Genomic DNA, 19,065 nt, shown 5'->3' on the forward strand with positions numbered 1-19,065 from the left:
GATGAAAATATTGAGGGTCACATGGTAGAATAAAAGGACCTAGTAAATAAATATTAAAAAATACTTAAAATGTGTGGCTTTGTAAATCTTTTGGATGAATCTGAAACATGGTATTTGAGGCAAAAAGATTAGCTTTTGAGTATATGCAATGGAGAAATTGAGAATGAGAGAGAGTAAGGCTGATGGCATAGTTTTGCACACGGTGGGAGAGGAGAGGAAGTTGCCAGAAGTAAACGCAGGAAGGCAGAAGAGTGGGAGGAAGGAATATGGAGAGGTAGTGGGATGTTAAAAGTCATTACTCAAGGTTGAATATCCGAGTTTTGATTTTTTAAGGTCTTTGAAGACTCTTCCTCTATTTAATGTAGAATAGAGGAAGATTCTCTAAAGGAAGGCATACATTTTTTAGATGTTGTGGAGGCAGGGAGAAAGTATGAAGAAGGTAATAATATTGGGAAGACAAGAGAAAGTACATATGAATAAGGAGCACATAGGGGGGGTAGGGACCATTTCAAACCTATTGTTCAATGGACAGAACACTTTTGATGATGATGGTAGACTATCTGAAAAACAGCAACAAATTAAATGGGATACATTTTTCCTGGCATTCTATTTGCGTAATACATACCTAAAATAAAATCCTCATATGTTTTCTTTACAATACAATGGAATTTAAGGAGGACAATTCAACTAGGAGGGCTTAATATGAAGTACTCAATAGAGTTGAACCTAACATTATGGGCATCATTCATTCCAGACTCTTTATCATGAAGCAAATTACTTGTTAAGTGAAAATATTTCTCCCACATAATATATATAAAATATGATATGCTAAAAATGAATTGCGTTCAAGTTTATGAAAAGAAAGTTATTATGGATTGTTTAGGATTCTGGATCATTTTCATCTTTTCTTTTGTCGTGGCCAGAACTACTCCAGAATAAAAATTTGATTTGTAAAAAACAAAAAAGTATAACAATAATTAGTGTATGTATTCGTAACACATTCCCAATTATATTACACTAAAAAGCTATCTAGGGATATTTGTTTCTGCTGATGCCACAAAATTTTTTTCAGATAAAACTTCAAGAAAAAGATCCAGAATCTACGAACTTCTTGAAGTCGCTACAGAAGCTCTCTACAACTGGAGAGATTCTTATCATCGCCTCTGAAATGTATCTATGTCCTTGTTCTTGAGGACAGAGCAAATTGTTGATGTCAGCCGATTGTATGCAAGTGCCAGATCTGCCCCAATCAGCCCGTACCTCCTTATTACTTTTCATTGCTATGATTGTTTTTATTCTCCTTTCCCAATCCTCTTGCCGTTTTTTCTTCTTTCTTTTTCCAGGACTATTAAACTTTGAGTAAAAAAATCACAAATAAATCATCTGAACACAAGTTTGGAAAAATGTTTGATCACTTCTGACACTAAGATTCTAGCAGAACGAATGCTAAACGCAAACTAAAGTAGCAGGTACGCCATCTTTCCAGGAATCCTCCTCAGCTCGTCACTTGCTATGGGAAAAGGCACTCGTTAAGTGAGTCATTTTAAAAAAATTTTGCTCATTTTACTAATTGGCAAGGCAACAGAGTTAGACTCTATTGTATATGGTCCGAGATGATGGCAAAATTGTACTTGGGGGTAAACATTATTGAACTAAAGGAATCAAGCAAAACTTCATAGGATTGAGAATGTGCATTTTGCTTTGCTTTCCCTCGATGTACTTGGCCACCCTTCTGGATTTACACTGAAATGACATTCAAAATACATATTGGATGAACTCACACATGCACTCCACAGGAAACCTGATTGCAGATTGAAGTCTTATCGGGAATCAGTGGCATAACAGTGGCTTGAAACAATAAGATACAAAATACACAATTAGGCTAATGGATTTCTGCGCCTCAAGTAACACTGATTTTCAAACTGTAAGAGGGAACCAGAAACTTTTGCCAACTGGTTTGGCCAAGTGAATGTTGAGTGCTGCCTAGGATGTAGATGCAGTGGCTTGGCCCATGGGAAACCTGATGACAAGCCAAAGGCTTTTTGGGATCCCAAGGGGGGCACGGACCACCAGGGGCACTCAGAGAGGAAATCACATCCCCTAAATCCTTACCCTGGGTCTGAGCAATCATCTGAGAGTACTTACCGGGACGCGTTCAGCATCATCTTGGCTGGAGAAGACCGTCCTGACCTCAGCAAAAGCAGACAGGTTGGTGGAGGCCATGAGGGCATAAGCGGGCACGGTTTCCAGGGGCGGTGGAGACGACTGCAGCGATGGGTCCAGGAGGAATGTGCCCTCAGCAGCCGGCTCATCCCTTGGACTTCCAGGGTCAATATCCACCTGCGCATCATTTGTTAGGGATTATCATGGAATATATTAGGCTACGTGATGAGGTCACAAGATGACATTTACGCACATATTAATAACATCAAAAAAACAGACTCAAAGGCACATCCCAGGTCTCTACACTTTGAAATCACAGGAAGCAGAGAAATGAAATTAATTTTGCAGGCAACAATATAAGCATTGCCTATAAGGGTAAAAAGTAACTTAACATTTCCACACAAATTTGAGCCAGTAACCTTCCAATACACAGCCTCCCCTTCCCCTGGACCACCAATAGGCTGCTGCACCTCAACTCAACTTACCCCCTCTCCCTCACTCCCCCTACCATACCCCCTCTTCTCTCCCTCACTCCCCTCTTGGAGCCAGACTGTATAAGTTGAAAAATGTAGATGTATGTTACCTGATGATGATGTGCAGCATGGAAGCCATGGTCGTGAAATATTAAATCTTTATTGTGGAAATGTTAAGTTTCTTTTTGCCCTTATTATGAAGGAATTCCACAGAGTTAAACCTGCTACTGTTATGTTTACAAGCATTCCCAATTTCTGTGAATATAATTGAATGGAATTGCTTCAGCTTTCATTACAGTTCAGTTACCATTAAACATAGAACATAATTTTTTCAAAATTCAGCTTTCATTACCCTTATTGTGCCTACGATTGCTAGAATAAAAGCAGAGAAATATTGAAATAATGGATAGTTGACAAGAGATTTGATGGCACTATTAATTAATCTTGGTAAAAACCCAGAATGTATTGCCCATATAGAAAATAAGATAAAATAAAACAGTAGAGTAACATAAAGTTTTGATGACATTTTTACCATGGAAGTTTTATTTCAACAGAAATAGTACTTATAGCTTCCTATTAATATCATTACATTGCATATTAGGCTCCTTTTAACCCATCAAAAGCATTTGATAACTAGCAGTTCCATAATGCACGATTCAGGGATCGATGATTATGCTGCAAATCTGGTGCAAACACATAAGTCATCTTCTGTATATATATGATGGAGCCTTTGGAAGAGAGTTGATAAGTGATTATTAATTACGAGTTGTCATCACAATTTTGAGAACTTCTCCAGGGAAAGAATGCAAGAGATTTCCCAGGGGGAAAGCGTAAAGTAGCCCATTATTGCCATAGAGTAGGTGAGTATTCTTTCCATTCGTTTTTCTATTATTCCCATGTCTTCCTTCGCAAAGGTGACAGCCTCACTGGCTATATGCATGACATCTCTTGAGTGATCTTTATGAGAGGCATGGAACATCCCCCCCACATCAAAGGAGGACAGTTCCTTCTCCAGGGCCACATGTGAGCCTTTGTAGGGAGATCTGGTGCCCGAGCAATTGCACCCAGCTCATGCGAGACTGAGGATATTAGCCGGAGGAGGGCTTCACCAAGAGTTAGATCCAGGCTCCCCCGGGTCCAGTAGCTAGCTCCGTGCTCTCCCTTCCCACATCATTGCCACAATCACCCAGCACCAGGTAGCGCACCAGCATAAACAACACAAAGATTGGTTTGAGGGTGGACCAATGCTAAGCCAAACGGCATGTGCTATGATGTAGGTAACACCTCACCATGGTGACCACGGCACAGCACGAGAAGAGGATCGCCGTGACGAGGAAGACGGCAAGTCGGAGCCAGCGGTGCGCCCCCACCACCCCGCCCCCCTCCCCTTCCCTATCCACCCCTACCCCCCCCTCCGGCTGGAGAGGAGGGGTGGAGGGGGAGGAGGGCGCCAGGTGCAAGCACACGAGGAGGTGCCGAAGCGGCGTCGAGTGGGCAGACTGCCTGGAGGAGGAGGCCGGCGGGCCACACCCTTCCAGCCAGCAGAGGTACAGGAAGGCCATGAGGGTGACCAGGGTGGAGCCAAAGGTGCCGCACAGAACCAGGGACCTGTGGACACATCAATTTCAAACAAAGACTATATAGAAGAACTGTAAAGAACTTAGAAACAGAAAAAGAACATGATTTAGAGGAAGATAGCTTAGGTCCAGGCATACTGAACGATGAGATAGAAAGGGCATTAAGGGAGATGAAACTAAATTAGGCCGTGGGGGTTGATAACATTCCCGCGGAACTATTGAAATGTTTAGGTAAATGTGGGACGAAGAGGCTATATGGGCTGATTTGTAGTATCTATGAAGAAGGAATCTGGCCGGATGACTTTGTGAGATCAGTCTTAGTTGCTATTCCAAAAAAGGTTAAGGCTACATCATGTGAGGACTACATGCTACAGGACAATAAGTTTGATATCCCACGGAGCTTAAATTGTTCTCAGGATCATAAACAAAAGGATAGAGAGTAGGGCAAATGATTACTTAGGGGATGACCAGTTTGGACTTAGGAAGGGCAGAGGTATGCGTGAGGCCATTGCAGCAATGAGATTAATAATCGAGAGGAATATAGAATACAAGGTATTTGCCTTTTTCGTGGATAGAGTGAATTGGGGAAAACTGATGAGTAGATAGGAATAGATTGGAGGGAAAGGAGGCTAATCCGCAACCTGTACATGTCTCAGACAGCTCAGGTGAAAGTGAGGAACGGGGAGTCCGGATGGGCCGTATTAGGAAAATGTGTAAGGCAGGGTTGCCCATTATCACTGTTGCTGTTCAACCTGTATGTAGAGGAAATGATTAAAGAGGCATGGGAAGAACTGGAAGTAGGAATGACAGTCGCCGGGGAATTCGGAAAATCATTAAGGTTTGTTGATGACCAATCTTTAGTTGGTCAGTCAGCCAAGGAGTTGCAAGCAAATGCTGAGTTAATTAGAAATTCAGTGTGACAGGTACGGGATGAGAATCAATACTAATACAACAAAGTTTTTGTGATTTTCCAGAAAGAAGAAGGCTAAGCTGAACATTAAAATAGGAGGGCAAAAACTAGAGCTGGTAGAACAGTTTACGTATCTAGGTAGTTTTTTGGACCAACACGGTCAAAGTACTAGGGGTGTAAGGAGAAGATTTGCGCTAGGCAAAGAGGCTTTCACAAGGAGGAGGGAGTTGATGGCAGGGACATTGAGTAAGGATATTAAGAAAACACTCGTAAACATTTAGATATGGAGCATAGCTTTGTACAGCGCGGAAACGTGGTCATTGAAGCAAGAGGATAGACATAGACTGGAGGCTTTTGAAATGTGGGTGAGGAGAAGAATGGAGAAGGTGAAATGGACAGAGAAGAAAACAAATGAGGAAGTACTTGGTATGGTGGGCGAAGAGAGGGGTTTGTTGGGAGCAATCCTATGGAGGAAGGAAAAGTGGATGAAGGGGTTATTGACCGGCAGTGGGATGTTGAAGACTGTGATTGAGGGGAGAATGTTAGGCAAAAGAGGAAAGGGAAGGAACAGGATAGGGATGTTGGACGGGATGAAGGGAGGAAGAAAGTACTCAGAGATGAAGAGGGACCAGATGTAAAGTAGGATAATGGATTATGTGTTTTGTTAGGAGTCACAAAATGTTTTATTTAGTAGCTGATTCTATCCAAAAATCTACCTTTATTGGTAGATTATCTAATAATAATTGATGAATACTGTTTAATATTTGATAAATATCATTGTCAACAGTAGAAAAATATAATTATACTGAGAAGAAGCTTTTTCTCAGAGCATTTCCTCCTGAGAACTCCTTCTTACTTGCTTTCACTCCTGTTATGCCTAATGAGTAATGGCAATTGCTCAACAGCGCACCAAATTAACTTTTATGAAATTTTGGACTAGCCTTTTGATTGAAAGATACAATTACACCTGTCTTAATATATGCAAATCAAGTTATTGTAAATTACTACTTATTGCATTGCAAATAGAACAGAGGCTTGTGATGTTTACACATCAAATGAGTGTTTTAGTTGTTTTGGACTTCATTTGGCGAAAATAAGTGCATAAATGTGTACCATTTCCATCGAGTCAGTCTATATCAAGCTAAATGTTACTTCCAATGCATTATTTATCATGATTAATTAAACATTGGCAATCTTCCACAAATAAAATTGAATACCAACGGTTTCAATGTAACTTCATAATCATCACTGGACGTAGTTACATTGTAACCGGTCATATTAAAATTTATTTTGAGGAATATTGTTAATTTTTAATTCATCATGATATTCCTCCATATCACGCCTGAAACGTCTCTTTTTATCATTCATCATAACCTGAACGTAACAGTCGTACGCAATTAAAATTTCATTTTTGGTTTAACAAATCCATTAAATTATCATTGGTAAATGTTACAATGTTTATAGAAATTTATATAAATAAAAGCTATAATGACTTAAACAACCCTTATAGTTTAATAAATTTATTCTTGAAAAAAATGCATGCAAAATGCAATGAAATCAATAAAAAGCCATACATTATGCAAGTCATGGTGCCATTTTCACATCAAGGTGCTGGGGCCATCGGGTGCCATCACATCCTAAAAGATTTCAGAATAACTGAGTCTTGTGGCAAGAACCAGCCGATCCATTGCTTAGTTTTCTTTGCTGACAGTTGGTTGGCCACCAACTTGAGTCATGCCTGAAACCATACCACTCATCAGACTGGGAGTGTGCATAGGACACGCCAGGGCTCGAACCCTTTGGTTGGGAGTTGATCTCATAACCAAAGTATGTTACCAGCTTTCACTCAAAGGAACTCATGAATAACTGATTGAAGCACTTTTCCACTGGATAAAATTTTTATTTAGCGACCGGGTTTCGATGTATTACATCATCATCAGATCTGAGGTGCTTCAGTCAGTTATTCATCATGTTCGACTTCCACCACATCACTCACGCCTACTGAAGCCACTCTCAACTTGTTCAAAGGAACCTGTATCATTTGGCTGGGACTCACAGCGGTGTGGTGAGCACTTGGATGAAGGCCATGCAGAAGAAGAGTGAGACGGCACACGAGATGTAGAACCGGAACTGGGGGTCCGTCTGCTCACGGTATGCCTTCTCCTGGCTTCCACGGCGGAACCACAGCGATATGGGGTTCAGCTCCTCCGAGTTGAACCACTTCCTGCGAACAGAGATAGGGGGAGTGGACAATGAAAACAAGGGGTGCTTCTATTACAAGTGCAAACCAACTTAAAAAGCCTAGAATAATGACCAGTGCCGCCACATTACAAAATGGGATCTTCAAGGTCTGTCCCAAAAATGAGTGGAATAAATCTGGGGAAAAACAATCATTGCAGATCATCGTACAAATTGCAAAAATTCTTCATAGGAGCACCCTTACTTATCAACACACCAAAGCCAGTCGTGGGTTGCTTCCTGTTCAGGCATCAACAGGACCCTCATTCAGGCACCTCGTTGTGGCCTCTTTGGCATAATCAAGCGGTCCAAGCTGGTACTCAAAATGGTTATACTTGGGTCGTAATGGGTTATAATGGTCGTACTCAAAGGCCCTTGTCTCATCACCAGAAACCACCCATTCTGAAAAATTCGGGTCACTTTCACCAAGAGATCCAAGCCAAGATTCTTACACAAGCAGGGGCCCTCTGACAGCACCTTGGGGACCATCTCGGCACATCTTTCTCAAGGCTAAATCTTCCGTGAGATAACAATGCTCTATGGCTTTGTAAACAATGCACTCTTTTGCTAACATCCTGACACTTGGCGGTCAATTAGAATTGAGTGTGTCTCACTTTTTGCACATTTTTATTACACTGTTGTGGATGGACATCCAAGGTCTTCTTCATCTTCAACCTTCCCTCTGCCCTCCCAAGACATCCTGTTCCAGCGGGAAACCATCACTTGGGACACTTTTCCATCTTCATAGGCCTCCTTAAACATGGTCATGTCTCCTAAACCAATTTTACAAACTCAATTTTGTCACATATCACTGCTCACGAGAAGAGGCATTGTGAATTCGTGGCATGACTGCGGAACAGGGCTCCAGTCTAGTAGGAATCTGGGCACTGTAAATGACCACAGCTAAATGACTTTGGTATCATAGCTTTTCCAAAGTCTCCCATTACCTTTTCCACTACACATCATCCCACTCCAGCCGAGAAAAATCATTCTATCTATTTTTGGGACAATCCCTGTACACCCTCAATTCCACTCAGTTCGTTACCTCATTGAAGCAACCTATTGCTCTCCATGGAGCCGCTCGGCTCTCGGTCAGGAATACTCCTTCATTGCTGTAGAACAGAATGTAAATACTGACCCATTCAGTTGTAACCAATCATCCAGTATCCAACATTTACGCTTACCTTATCCTTTTAAACTTTTGTCTGAGAAAATATTGTAAGGTCACGATGAATCATAATGTATCCATCTCTCGCATACGCTTTGCTTCAAATCAGGGCAGTCAATGTATGACAATTTATGCAGTGCATTGCCGGCAGAATTTCTACCAATATTTGCAAGCATTTTGGTCTCTTCATTTATCCTACCGTCACCAGGACTATTCATCCAAATACTGAAGAAAAAACATGCATTCTATATTGGTTATGAATTGGCTATTTGCCCAATCAAGTAAGGAACATGTATATTTATTTGACATTTGGCATGATCATTGGATCATACCAAATGTCAAATAAATATACATGTTCCTTACTATTAATTATGGTCTAGATTTTGCAGCTGCTTAAGTATGAATTGAATCAGCGTTTGCTCAGTGTTGCGTTGCTGTGTTCAATGTGTCGAAATTTATCTTTGATTTTTTAATTAATAATTTTTTGTTTTCGTTTGAAGAAAGCGGCTGCGGAATCATCGCGATTACTTCAAGAAGCTTATGGTGAGCATACTCCATCTCAAGATACACACGTGTGAGCGATGGTTTCGGCGTTTAAAAAGTGGCGACTTTGATGATTGCAGACAAGGAACACGGGGAAACCGCCAAAAAGATGTGAAAAAATGGCTCGATGAATATAGTACTTCGCTTGCCCGAAAGATGGGAAAAATGTCTAACTAGCAATAATCTAGTGTACCTCGAATGAAGCTCTTTTCATCATTCTTCCGAATTTTTATTTCATCATTTCTTTAAATCCGCATGTTTTGCTTGTACACCTGGGGTTTTTTTACGCACAATATTGGGATTAGGTTAAACAAACAGCATAGTTTTTTTAATATTCCCCAATGGCATTCAAATAACCTCTATGGTACACTCCAGGTAGGGAATCAATCGTATCCTTACATAACTGCCAGGGGGAGAGCTCTCTGGAGGATGTCAGTCTTAATAACTAAAAAGAGATAGTTCGTTTTTCTTACATCCCATTTAGCATATGATGTATGGGGCACTTGATTTGGGGCATTTGAATAGTCCGCGCGCGGTGCCCCGCCGAGTCAAGCCCGGCAGAGCACCCGGAGCTAGTTCCCAGGGTGGCCAAAAGATGTCTGTACGACCGCCGCTCCGCCTCCTCGAAACACACACACACATACCACCCGGGGTGCAGGAGGGGACAAGGGGGTTCCTCCCCCTCCCCCCCTCGTCTGCTACTCACTTGCATTCGAGACAGGCGTTCTTGCTCGGCAACAGGTTGGACTCGATCATGGCGATGCTCTGAGGAGATAATTAGAAAGAGGAGATATATGGCAGAGAGTCAAGAGAGGCAAGTCCTGATAATATTTAGATTGATGCGTCAGTATTTGGAGGTGGCGTACGTTTTTCAGTGATTACCGCGGATGCCGAATGAAATATTTATCTGAGACAACCAAAACATTAATAACAAATCAGCCAAAGGCAGTAATAATATTCAAAATAATAAAATTTGAACATGGTAATTAAATAATTTATAATTCATTTTTTTGCTTAATGCCTCCCCAAAATTATTTCAAGGAACATTTCCATTGACAATACATTAGTAAATTGTCACCAGAATAAAGTCTCTCAATACTATGGTGATTTCACTTTACTTATTGTATCCATTATCCGGTACGCATTTGAAATAAACACATTTATCATACAATATCTCACAATAAAGGCATCTAATGATCAAACAGCATTAACAACTTAAAATTGTGCCCCCATACAGACTTTATGTCATTGAAATACACGTTATCATAGTACCCATTTAACTTCATTAAATTTAAATTTGAAATGAAAGCATTTTTATTTAACGAGGAATCAGATTTGCCGCAGTGAACCTTAGATATTTTACGCCAATACTATAGTATTTCATTACACAGAATAAAAATGTGTTCACGAGTTTGGTCTAATTTTAGAACACAAGTTTAATGTATGCAGGAGTGTAATACCCATGCCATAGATAACTATGTCACATAAAAGTAAATAACAAATACCTATTTGTATAATTATATTGATTTTTCTAATATTATTTGTTATAAAGATTTAATTTCAAACGATAGTGAAAAAGTAATAGGTTTGTTTTGAAATGTACCTAAGCATTTAAAATAAGTACAATGGCAATCGATAATGATTATATGTTAAAAAATAATTATATCACTTTAGGGTAGGCTGGCGATACGCGGAAGAGGGAGTAGAAGCTTCTTTATACGTATGAGCAGCCAGAGGAAGGAAGGTCTGAGGCTTGTAGAAGGAAGGTCTTACTTGACTCGTAAAAAAAACAAATTGAAAGCGGGCGATTTGAATGCACGGGATGGAACGATAAAGAGGGAATGGGTCTTTGGGGCGGGGAATTGAAATGATAAAAAGGAAATCATAAAGCATTTTTCCGACGAAGAATATATACTAACGGCGAACACACTGTTTGAGCAATACATATTGACACAGGATATTGAAAACGCCTCTGAACAGATTTAGATATCGACTCGACAACATCATTAGAAGAAAACGTTTGCCCTAATCTTCTGTTCGATAACCACATTTTATTGATTCTTTTCAAATTAACCTTTTCTTGAGTACTTTGATATATGCTGGGATGATAAATAATAATAAATAAATGAGGGATCTTTCGTCAATCTAATGAATTCAAAAGAAATACGAACTAAAGTTTAGAAAAGTAGACTGCCTAGAGCAGTTGAGAGCAATAGACACATTGGATGGAAGAATGAGGAGTATAATTTTACAAATAAATATGGAGTACGGTCGTGGAGTATGGTGGAGTAAGTATGGAATAAGTGTTGCCTGTCCGCATATTTTCAGGACTTTAATGAAAGAACTGATATAATTGAAGAGATATTGTCATGAGGGAGGATTTCAGATCTTTATAAAATTGGCAAAATAAAGAACTTTTGGGGTTGATGTGGTGAATGCTCTCTGGGCAAGTTGGCATGCATCTTGAGGGACTTAGGATTCAAGAATCGATGGGTAGCAATCGCGATAACCTTTGGACCTTTGCTTTACGTCTCAATTTGGACAGCTCTAGATTTTATTCTTTATTCCCCAAGTATCGCACTAGTGGGGAATCTCCATCCCAAATCATTTCTTCATTAGTCAATTGGTCTGTTCGTTACATACGACGGCCGCCCAAAATATAACTTACGTTTCGGCCTAGCGTGTGGTGGTGGACGGGGCCAGAGCCACCATCTTGGTGTCTACATTAGCTGACACTCAGTCCACGCATCCTGCTGAGGTATAGTGTGTGTGCAGACTGAGGTTCCTCTATACTTTGCTCACTCTGCGAACTGTCAAAATGTGTGCAGAAATAGAGAATCCCGCGAGATGTGAAGTGCCATCCGTGGTTGGGATTTTACTGGAGAAAAGCCACAAGCAAATTGAAATTCAATGGCAATTTTGTGAAGTGACTATGGAGACGGAATAACGAGTGAAGGCGGAGTAGTGAATTGAGTTTAAAAACGGCCACAGCACCAATGCTCACGACGAGGACCGCAGTGGTCGGCCTAGTCTTGTCGCAGACGAACTGACGGTGAAAATCAACGAAAAAATTCTTGGGAATCGCCGATTTACGATTACGGGTATCTGGCTTCATTTTCTCAATTTCGTCGCAAATTTGACGATTAATGAAATGACAGCGGGGAAGCTTGGCTATGACACAAATGTTCGTAATGATGATGACAGAAGTGGTCGCCCGTCTGTGATGAACCATGAACTGCACCTGAAAATTGATGGGAACCGCGTGAAATCTAGCGTTTTACGATATCTAAAATCTTCAGAAAGTTTTTTGCAGATTTATTTATTTTATTTATCGACTTATTGGGCGAGGTTGGGACTAATAGGTCCTTCTTCCACCTAACCCTACATTACAGACATTATGGCGAAGACAAACACATACAACCAAGCCCTAGATGGAGGGAAATCCACCTAGGCGGGAATCGAACCCGCGACCTTTGGGATAGTAGGCGAGGACGTTCCAACGGACAACGGAGTCGTAAAAATCCGCCGCCACCGAGGCCGGCCGGATTTTTACGACTCCGTTGCATGGAAACACGACTGAAAAGTTAAGCTAATTTTGTTCTCGTCTCGACGAGGAACTTCAGATATGCCGTCATGGTTTGGCTGCGATCTCAGGCGGCAGAATTATATGCCGAAGGAATTCGAAAAGTAGTTTAGAGATATGGCAAATGTTTAAATCTGTTCGGCGAATGTATGGACAATAGTAAAGGTGTGTAGTTTTGAAATGACAATAATACATTTCCTGTACTTGTTCCACTGTATTTTTTGCAGCATATCGGAGGTTATATTCTGGAAAGCCCTCGTATTCTGCATTCTTATTTGACACCAAACTTCCGCTACCTTTGTTCGTATTATATATGATTATGCTTTCAACCTAAATCACACAGGCAAATAGAGTGTAATTTAGCTAAGAATCATACAGGGTTTGTTGAACCTCTTTCATTGCAGTCTAATGGTAGGGTCAAATATATGTATGGACGCCAAAATGAATCATCATGATGCATTTCTAATGGCTTGGGCGAAGGGGGGTGGATCAAGTGCAATGGACGGAGAAAAAACAAGCGAAGAGATTGCGCAATGGATGGATGCCTTGTGGAGGAGACGGTTGAGTTGGGCTCCATTCCATCCACGGGTGAAGTGGATGAGGTCAGACGACTTGAATAGACACATTTTATATCCCAAAAATAAAAAGGGACCCGTCGCAAAAAAAAATTTATGTGCCCTGCAAGCCACCGCTAGGGTTTAGGGGAAATAGCACTGGACAATATAGGTATGATTTCATCCAACAAATAATTTCAGTTGCGTAAATTACTCTCTTATGTCGCAAAGTCTATCTCTTTCCGGGCACTCCTGAGGCAAATACGTGAAATTATTGTCCTCCGTTGGCGTGTGCATATTGGGCCGTGAATTCATTTCCCGCGCGTCTCGCTTTCGCCAATGGAAATATGGCGTCGGGGGCGTGTCGTTCCCATTCATGGGGATTTCATCTCTAAATTCCATCATAACCTCTCTTATTAAAAAGAAAATGATATAAATATTCCCCGTTCACTTTTCCCAATTGGAGTACATAATAAAGGGGAAGGAATGCAACAAAGGATATCGGCGACGATGGAATAGAACACTCGCAAGTGTCTCACGTCTTCAGTCTATCCTATGAAAGCTCGCAGAAAATGTTGCCACATACGCAGTAGTACGAAATATTCTATACTAAGAGAGTGCAGCGGAGGGTGCTACAAACAGTCTTGGCGATGCACGTAGAGTGTGGAAAGGGCGGAAATGCAGAAGCATTTTATTGGATACACTTAAGTAGTGATGCATGACTGCCCTGCGTCTCTGTAAATATTATTATACTTTGAATGGAAAAAGTAGCCTACCAGTCAAAGTAGGTTTTTTATCGACTTTAAATAAACTAAATTTCAAAGTTCTTCCAAATATGACAATAGATACCCTAAAACATATTATTATGTATCAAAAATAATCTATTACATTAAAAGCCTATATTAAAACGAATATTTTAATTTAAAATGATCCATTATATTTAAAAAACTATATTTGAATCTATATTAATTTAGGGACCAATTAAAAAAAAATCAATATAGGTATGCTGTAAATAATGTAACTTTTGTAGTAAGTAACAAGATGAATCTCGAATGGTGGACGCGAACGTTTTGTGTAACAATTAGCGTAGAGCTGTATTCCCAAAGCAAAATTGACTCCAAGCTGGAGGTTTCTTTTACGCTATTGAAGAACAAAGAAGATGGAAAGAGAGTTCCTTTCAGCCAAATGTCTTCACCACAGATGATCGTCTTTCACCAGAGGAGGGTGCGCGCCTTAGAAGGAACTCGGCCGGATGAGCGCCTTTTCATAGCGGAGGACCTCCCGGTCAACCAAATCCCTCATTAACACGACGCCATTCAACCAAGGAGAGGAAGACCTTCAGAGGAGAGCAGCTCCCCCCCCCCCCAACCTCCACTGCGCCAACCTGTGAGTATACTAATGACACGAGGGGAGAGAGAGAGACTGATCGTAGTTGGAATTCTCAACTATTGCCTGTAATCCACCTTATTTTGTACTTATTCTACTTAACAGCCAAATAACTTATTAGGCTTAAATGCATTCGGGAGATGTGCGATTGATTTCATTCAGAATATTCTTCCCCACTTTATTCCGTCCATTTTCGCTCCCCCTTCTCTACCTAGCTTACCTGTCTCTAAATATTTATTTATTCATTGATGTATACCCTCTGCAGAGGAAGAGTGAAATCGGTGCGCTGTACAGCAAAGTTAAATCTTTATCGGGAAGTAAGAAAGGAAGAGCTATGCTAACAGTTAGAGATAAGGCGGGTAAGGTAATAGTTGACACAGGAAAGATCCAAGAGAGATGGAAGGAGTATATAGAAGAACTGTATGGTAAAGAACTTCGACCAACAAAGTTACACATTGAAAAAGAGTATGACGTAGAGGAATATAGCTTAGGTCCAGGCATACTAGACAATGAGATAGAAAGGGCATTAAGGGAGATGAAACTAAATAAGGCCGTGAGGGTAGATAACATTCCCGCGGAACTATTGAAATGTTTAGGAACATGTTGGAGGAAGAGGCTATATGGCCTGATTCGTAGTATCTTTGAGGAAGGAATCTGGCCGGAAGACATTGTGAGATCAGTCTCAGTTCCTATTCCGAAAAAGGTAAAGGCTACATCATGTGAGGACTTTAGGACAATAAGTTTGATATCTCACGCAGCTAAAGTTGTTCTCAGAACTATAAACAAAAGGATAGAGAGTAGGGCAAATGATTACTTAGGGGATGATCAGTTAGGGTTTAGGAAGAGGAGAGGTATGCGTGAGGCCATTACAGTAATGAGATTAATAATCGAGAAGAATATAAGAAAAAACCAGGAGGTATTTGCCTGTTTCGTGGATTTAGAAAAGCGTTTGATAGGACAGGTATGGCATGAGAATCAATATTGATAAAACAAAGGTTACGCGATTTTCTAGAAAAAAAAGGCTAAGTTAAACATTAAAATAGGAGGGCAAAAACTAGAGCAGGTAGAACAGTTTACGTATCTCGGTAGTGTCTTGGACCAACACGGTCAATGTAGTAGGGACGTAAGGAGAAGAATTGCGCTAGGCGAAGAGGCTTTCACAAGGAGGAGGGAGTTAATGAGAGGGACATTGAGTAAGGATGTTAAGAAAAGACTCGTAAAAACTTTGATATGGAGCGTAGCTATGTACGGTGCGGAAACGTGGTCATTGAAGCAGGAGGATAGACGTAGACTGGAGGCTTTTGAAATGTGGGTGTGGAGAAGAATGGAGAAGGTGAAATGGACAGAGAAGAAAACAAACGAGGAAGTACTTGGTATGGTGGGCGAAGAGAGGGGTTTTTGGGAGAAATCCTATGGAGGCAGGAAAAGTGGCTGAAGGGGGTATTGACCGGCAGCGGGATGTTGAAGACTGTAATTGAGGGTAGAATGTTAGGCAAATGAGGAAAGGGAAGGAACAGGATAGGGATGTTGGACGGGATGAAGGGAGGAAGAAAGTACTCAGAGCTGAAGAGGGGCCTGATGTAGAGTAGGATGTTGTGTTTTGCTAGGGATCAAATTATTTAATTAATAATTATGTCCATCCAAAAACCTACCTTAACCGTTAGATTACCTAATAATAATAATAATATACCCTGTAAGCAACCTCCAGGGTGTATGGCAGGGGGTGAATACACACCTAAATAATTTTACCCGAACATGACCCTACCACGGTCGAACAATGTTCTTATGATCCCTTATTGTGAGTGGAAAAAATGACATGAAGATGACATATTAAATGAAAATATGACATCTTAAAGCTATCTATTCTACACTTATTCTTTCTATTGTTATTAACATGATCTCTCCTACCGTAGTGCGATGGGGGTAATAATACATTTTCACTAAGGAGAGACCCTTCCAACTAATGCAAGAGATTTGATCTGTAATTTAACTCTCTCTCCGGCAGTGATTCCCAGCCTGGCTCCTCTAATATTTTGGATACGTTAATCACTTAACACAATGACAGCATTTTACAAATCTAGCTCCTCCTACGCTGCACGCGATCCAATTCGGCCATTAATCCTATTTCGCGAGGATCCCCCATACTAGTAGCATATTCTAAATGAGGCCTAACTATCGAATTATAAAATTTCTCTTTGACCTTTTCATCACATTTATCGAGTACTCTTCTAATAAATCCTAATTTTTTATTAGTTTGTCCACATATTACCCGTATATGTTTCACTCAGGAGAAAACGTGAGTGAAAGATGAAGTGATGAAGTAGTTCGAATTTTTTACGGATTTGTTTTTTAAAGCTGATCTTACCACGCTATCTTTTAGCTTCACAGACTTTGGCCACGTCCAATGGCGTTGCCCCTAAAAGTTTAACGGGGATTCGCACCATTTCACTTGCCGAGAACGAGAATTGGCGCAAGGATTTCAAAAATTATCAAATATGAGTAAGTAAAATGACTGGGAAGAAACTGGGTGTAAAGACAAAGACATCTGCGAATAGCAATCGAATTCTTTTACGTTGAATTCATTGCATTAACTTGTCACTTCACCAACTTGGGGCGATAATATTCCTGATTTGTTAGCAACGAACATTCCCGAAAAAGTCTCAACTATGGAAACCACAAAATTGATTTAGTGACCACCGAGCAGTATATGCTAAGTTTTCGCCACGTGGGGTCCAAAATAAGAAGCCAAGAGGGAAAATTTACTTGTTAAAGAAGGGGACTACCTTAACCTGACCGACGCTGTATTCTTCCGCTCGTCCAATGCCTACCTTAGTCTTGCACATTCTACTCTACAAGATATGTGCACCAATTTGACGGCTAAATCTGGAGCGTTTGGTGCACATACAGCAGACAGAAATAACAAGAAAAACTTACGCACATGCCCATTTGATAGGCCATCCGATTCTATTTCAGATGCGATAGAGGCTTTGAGGAACCAACCAAATTCCTTTAAGGTCTTTCAGTTAAATAGGTAACGCAAGCGAAAACTATATCATCGCGCAGGGTTGAACAATTTTAAGCAAACATTTTACATAAAGTATGGTTCGAGAAGATCTACGTAATCATACTTGATTATCGTAGCATCAAAAACAAAAGAGCTCAAGTGGAACATTAATGCCGCAATAGCTTTGGGATCGGAGAGCAAGGCTAATCGAGTATATTATGGGCGGTGAATTATTCCCTTTAGCCTGAAGCATTTGTAGCCGAGACAGGGGTGACTGGAACGGAGGAGTATTCATTGCTGCGGATAATCCCTTTAAAAGCTCTGAGCACCAATTCGACGGTCACATCGGGAGCGTTTGGTGTACACTAGGCAGGTATAACAAGAGAAACTTACGCGCCTGTCCACTTCACAGGGCAAGCGATTCCACTCCAGATGCGATGGAGGCATTGATGGACCGACCACATCGCATTTCAACCGACAGATCACGAGAGGCGTCGTCATAGCAGTCGGAGGTGATTTCAATCTCCCTCACAGAAAGACTGCACCAAATAACAAGAACACCGGCGAGGGTAAACAACATTATAGATCTCTGCTTGACCGCCAAATGACCCCGCATTTAGATGTCACGAAGGGATAAGTGGCCACAAAGCCATTGTTGCTGAATTACATGCGATGGTAAATGAAATCGTAAAACCCAGAAGGAAGACGTATCTTTTCGAGAAAGAAGGCCTCAAGGATTTTGCCGACTAACTTAAGAAAGACCTATAGTTATTTATTATGAAAAAAGCTGAAATGGTTTTAAACTTGGAGAATAAATAACTTATAGGTGTCAGAAACTTGTTTTTTGAGGCAAGAGGATAAGCGTAGATATGAGGTTTTTGAAATGTCGGAGGGGAGGGGAATGGGAAAAGGCATGGAGATGGGGCCTGGGAAAGAAAGAATTTCCCCGAGTGGTAAGGAACGGTTTCGTCGGAAGGATTTCGAAGGAGAATGATGAAGAGGAGCCAGCGGGAAGTGAATGAAAGTGGAAGACACTATTTTGAAGGCTGCGGTGAAGGTTGGGCGAAGGAGGGCGTAGATCAGGATCAGGCACGCTCAGCGGGATAAAAGCGGGAGGCGGGAAGATGGCGGATTTGAAGGGTCCATTGTGATTGAGGGTTTAAGAGCATTGATTTCATTTAAAAGCAACCTACTAAATTATGAAAATAATATTCCCGATCCAGAAGGATCCAAAGCACAATGGTATATATATTATTTTCCCTTTTCATTGATAGTTTTTCATTGAATTTAGGAAACGGCGCCTTTCGCTAAAATCCGTGTCTTCATTGAAATATCAATAAGGGCTGATGAAAATGCATGTTTGATGATGGCAATGACCTACTTTCATATTCTGGGGCATTAATTTGAGATAAAGTATTGCTTGGTTAACAGAATGTTATCTGTCATCACTGTTTACATTCCGGTTA

General features: G+C 40.8%; 1 protein-coding gene across 1 annotated transcript in view; it reads right to left on the bottom strand.

The window, feature by feature from the left end:
- Positions 1–19,065, bottom strand: part of Ac76E (adenylate cyclase type 2 Ac76E) — a 935,623-nt gene that overhangs the window by 26,907 nt on the left and 889,651 nt on the right. Inside the window, exons 10-14 of the mRNA XM_071595784.1 lie at positions 9,779–9,837; positions 7,180–7,347; positions 4,113–4,244; positions 3,926–4,028; positions 2,146–2,340 (exon numbers count right to left, since the gene is read on the bottom strand). Of these exons, the coding sequence (XP_071451885.1) occupies positions 2,146–2,340; positions 3,926–4,028; positions 4,113–4,244; positions 7,180–7,347; positions 9,779–9,837 (657 nt within the window). The remainder of the gene's footprint in view (positions 1–2,145; positions 2,341–3,925; positions 4,029–4,112; positions 4,245–7,179; positions 7,348–9,778; positions 9,838–19,065) is intronic.

The sequence above is a fragment of the Hetaerina americana genome, unplaced genomic scaffold (genome assembly GCF_022747635.1).
Source record: "Hetaerina americana unplaced genomic scaffold, ioHetAmer1.1.p SCAF_7, whole genome shotgun sequence".
NCBI classification, from domain to species: domain Eukaryota; kingdom Metazoa; phylum Arthropoda; class Insecta; order Odonata; family Calopterygidae; genus Hetaerina; species Hetaerina americana.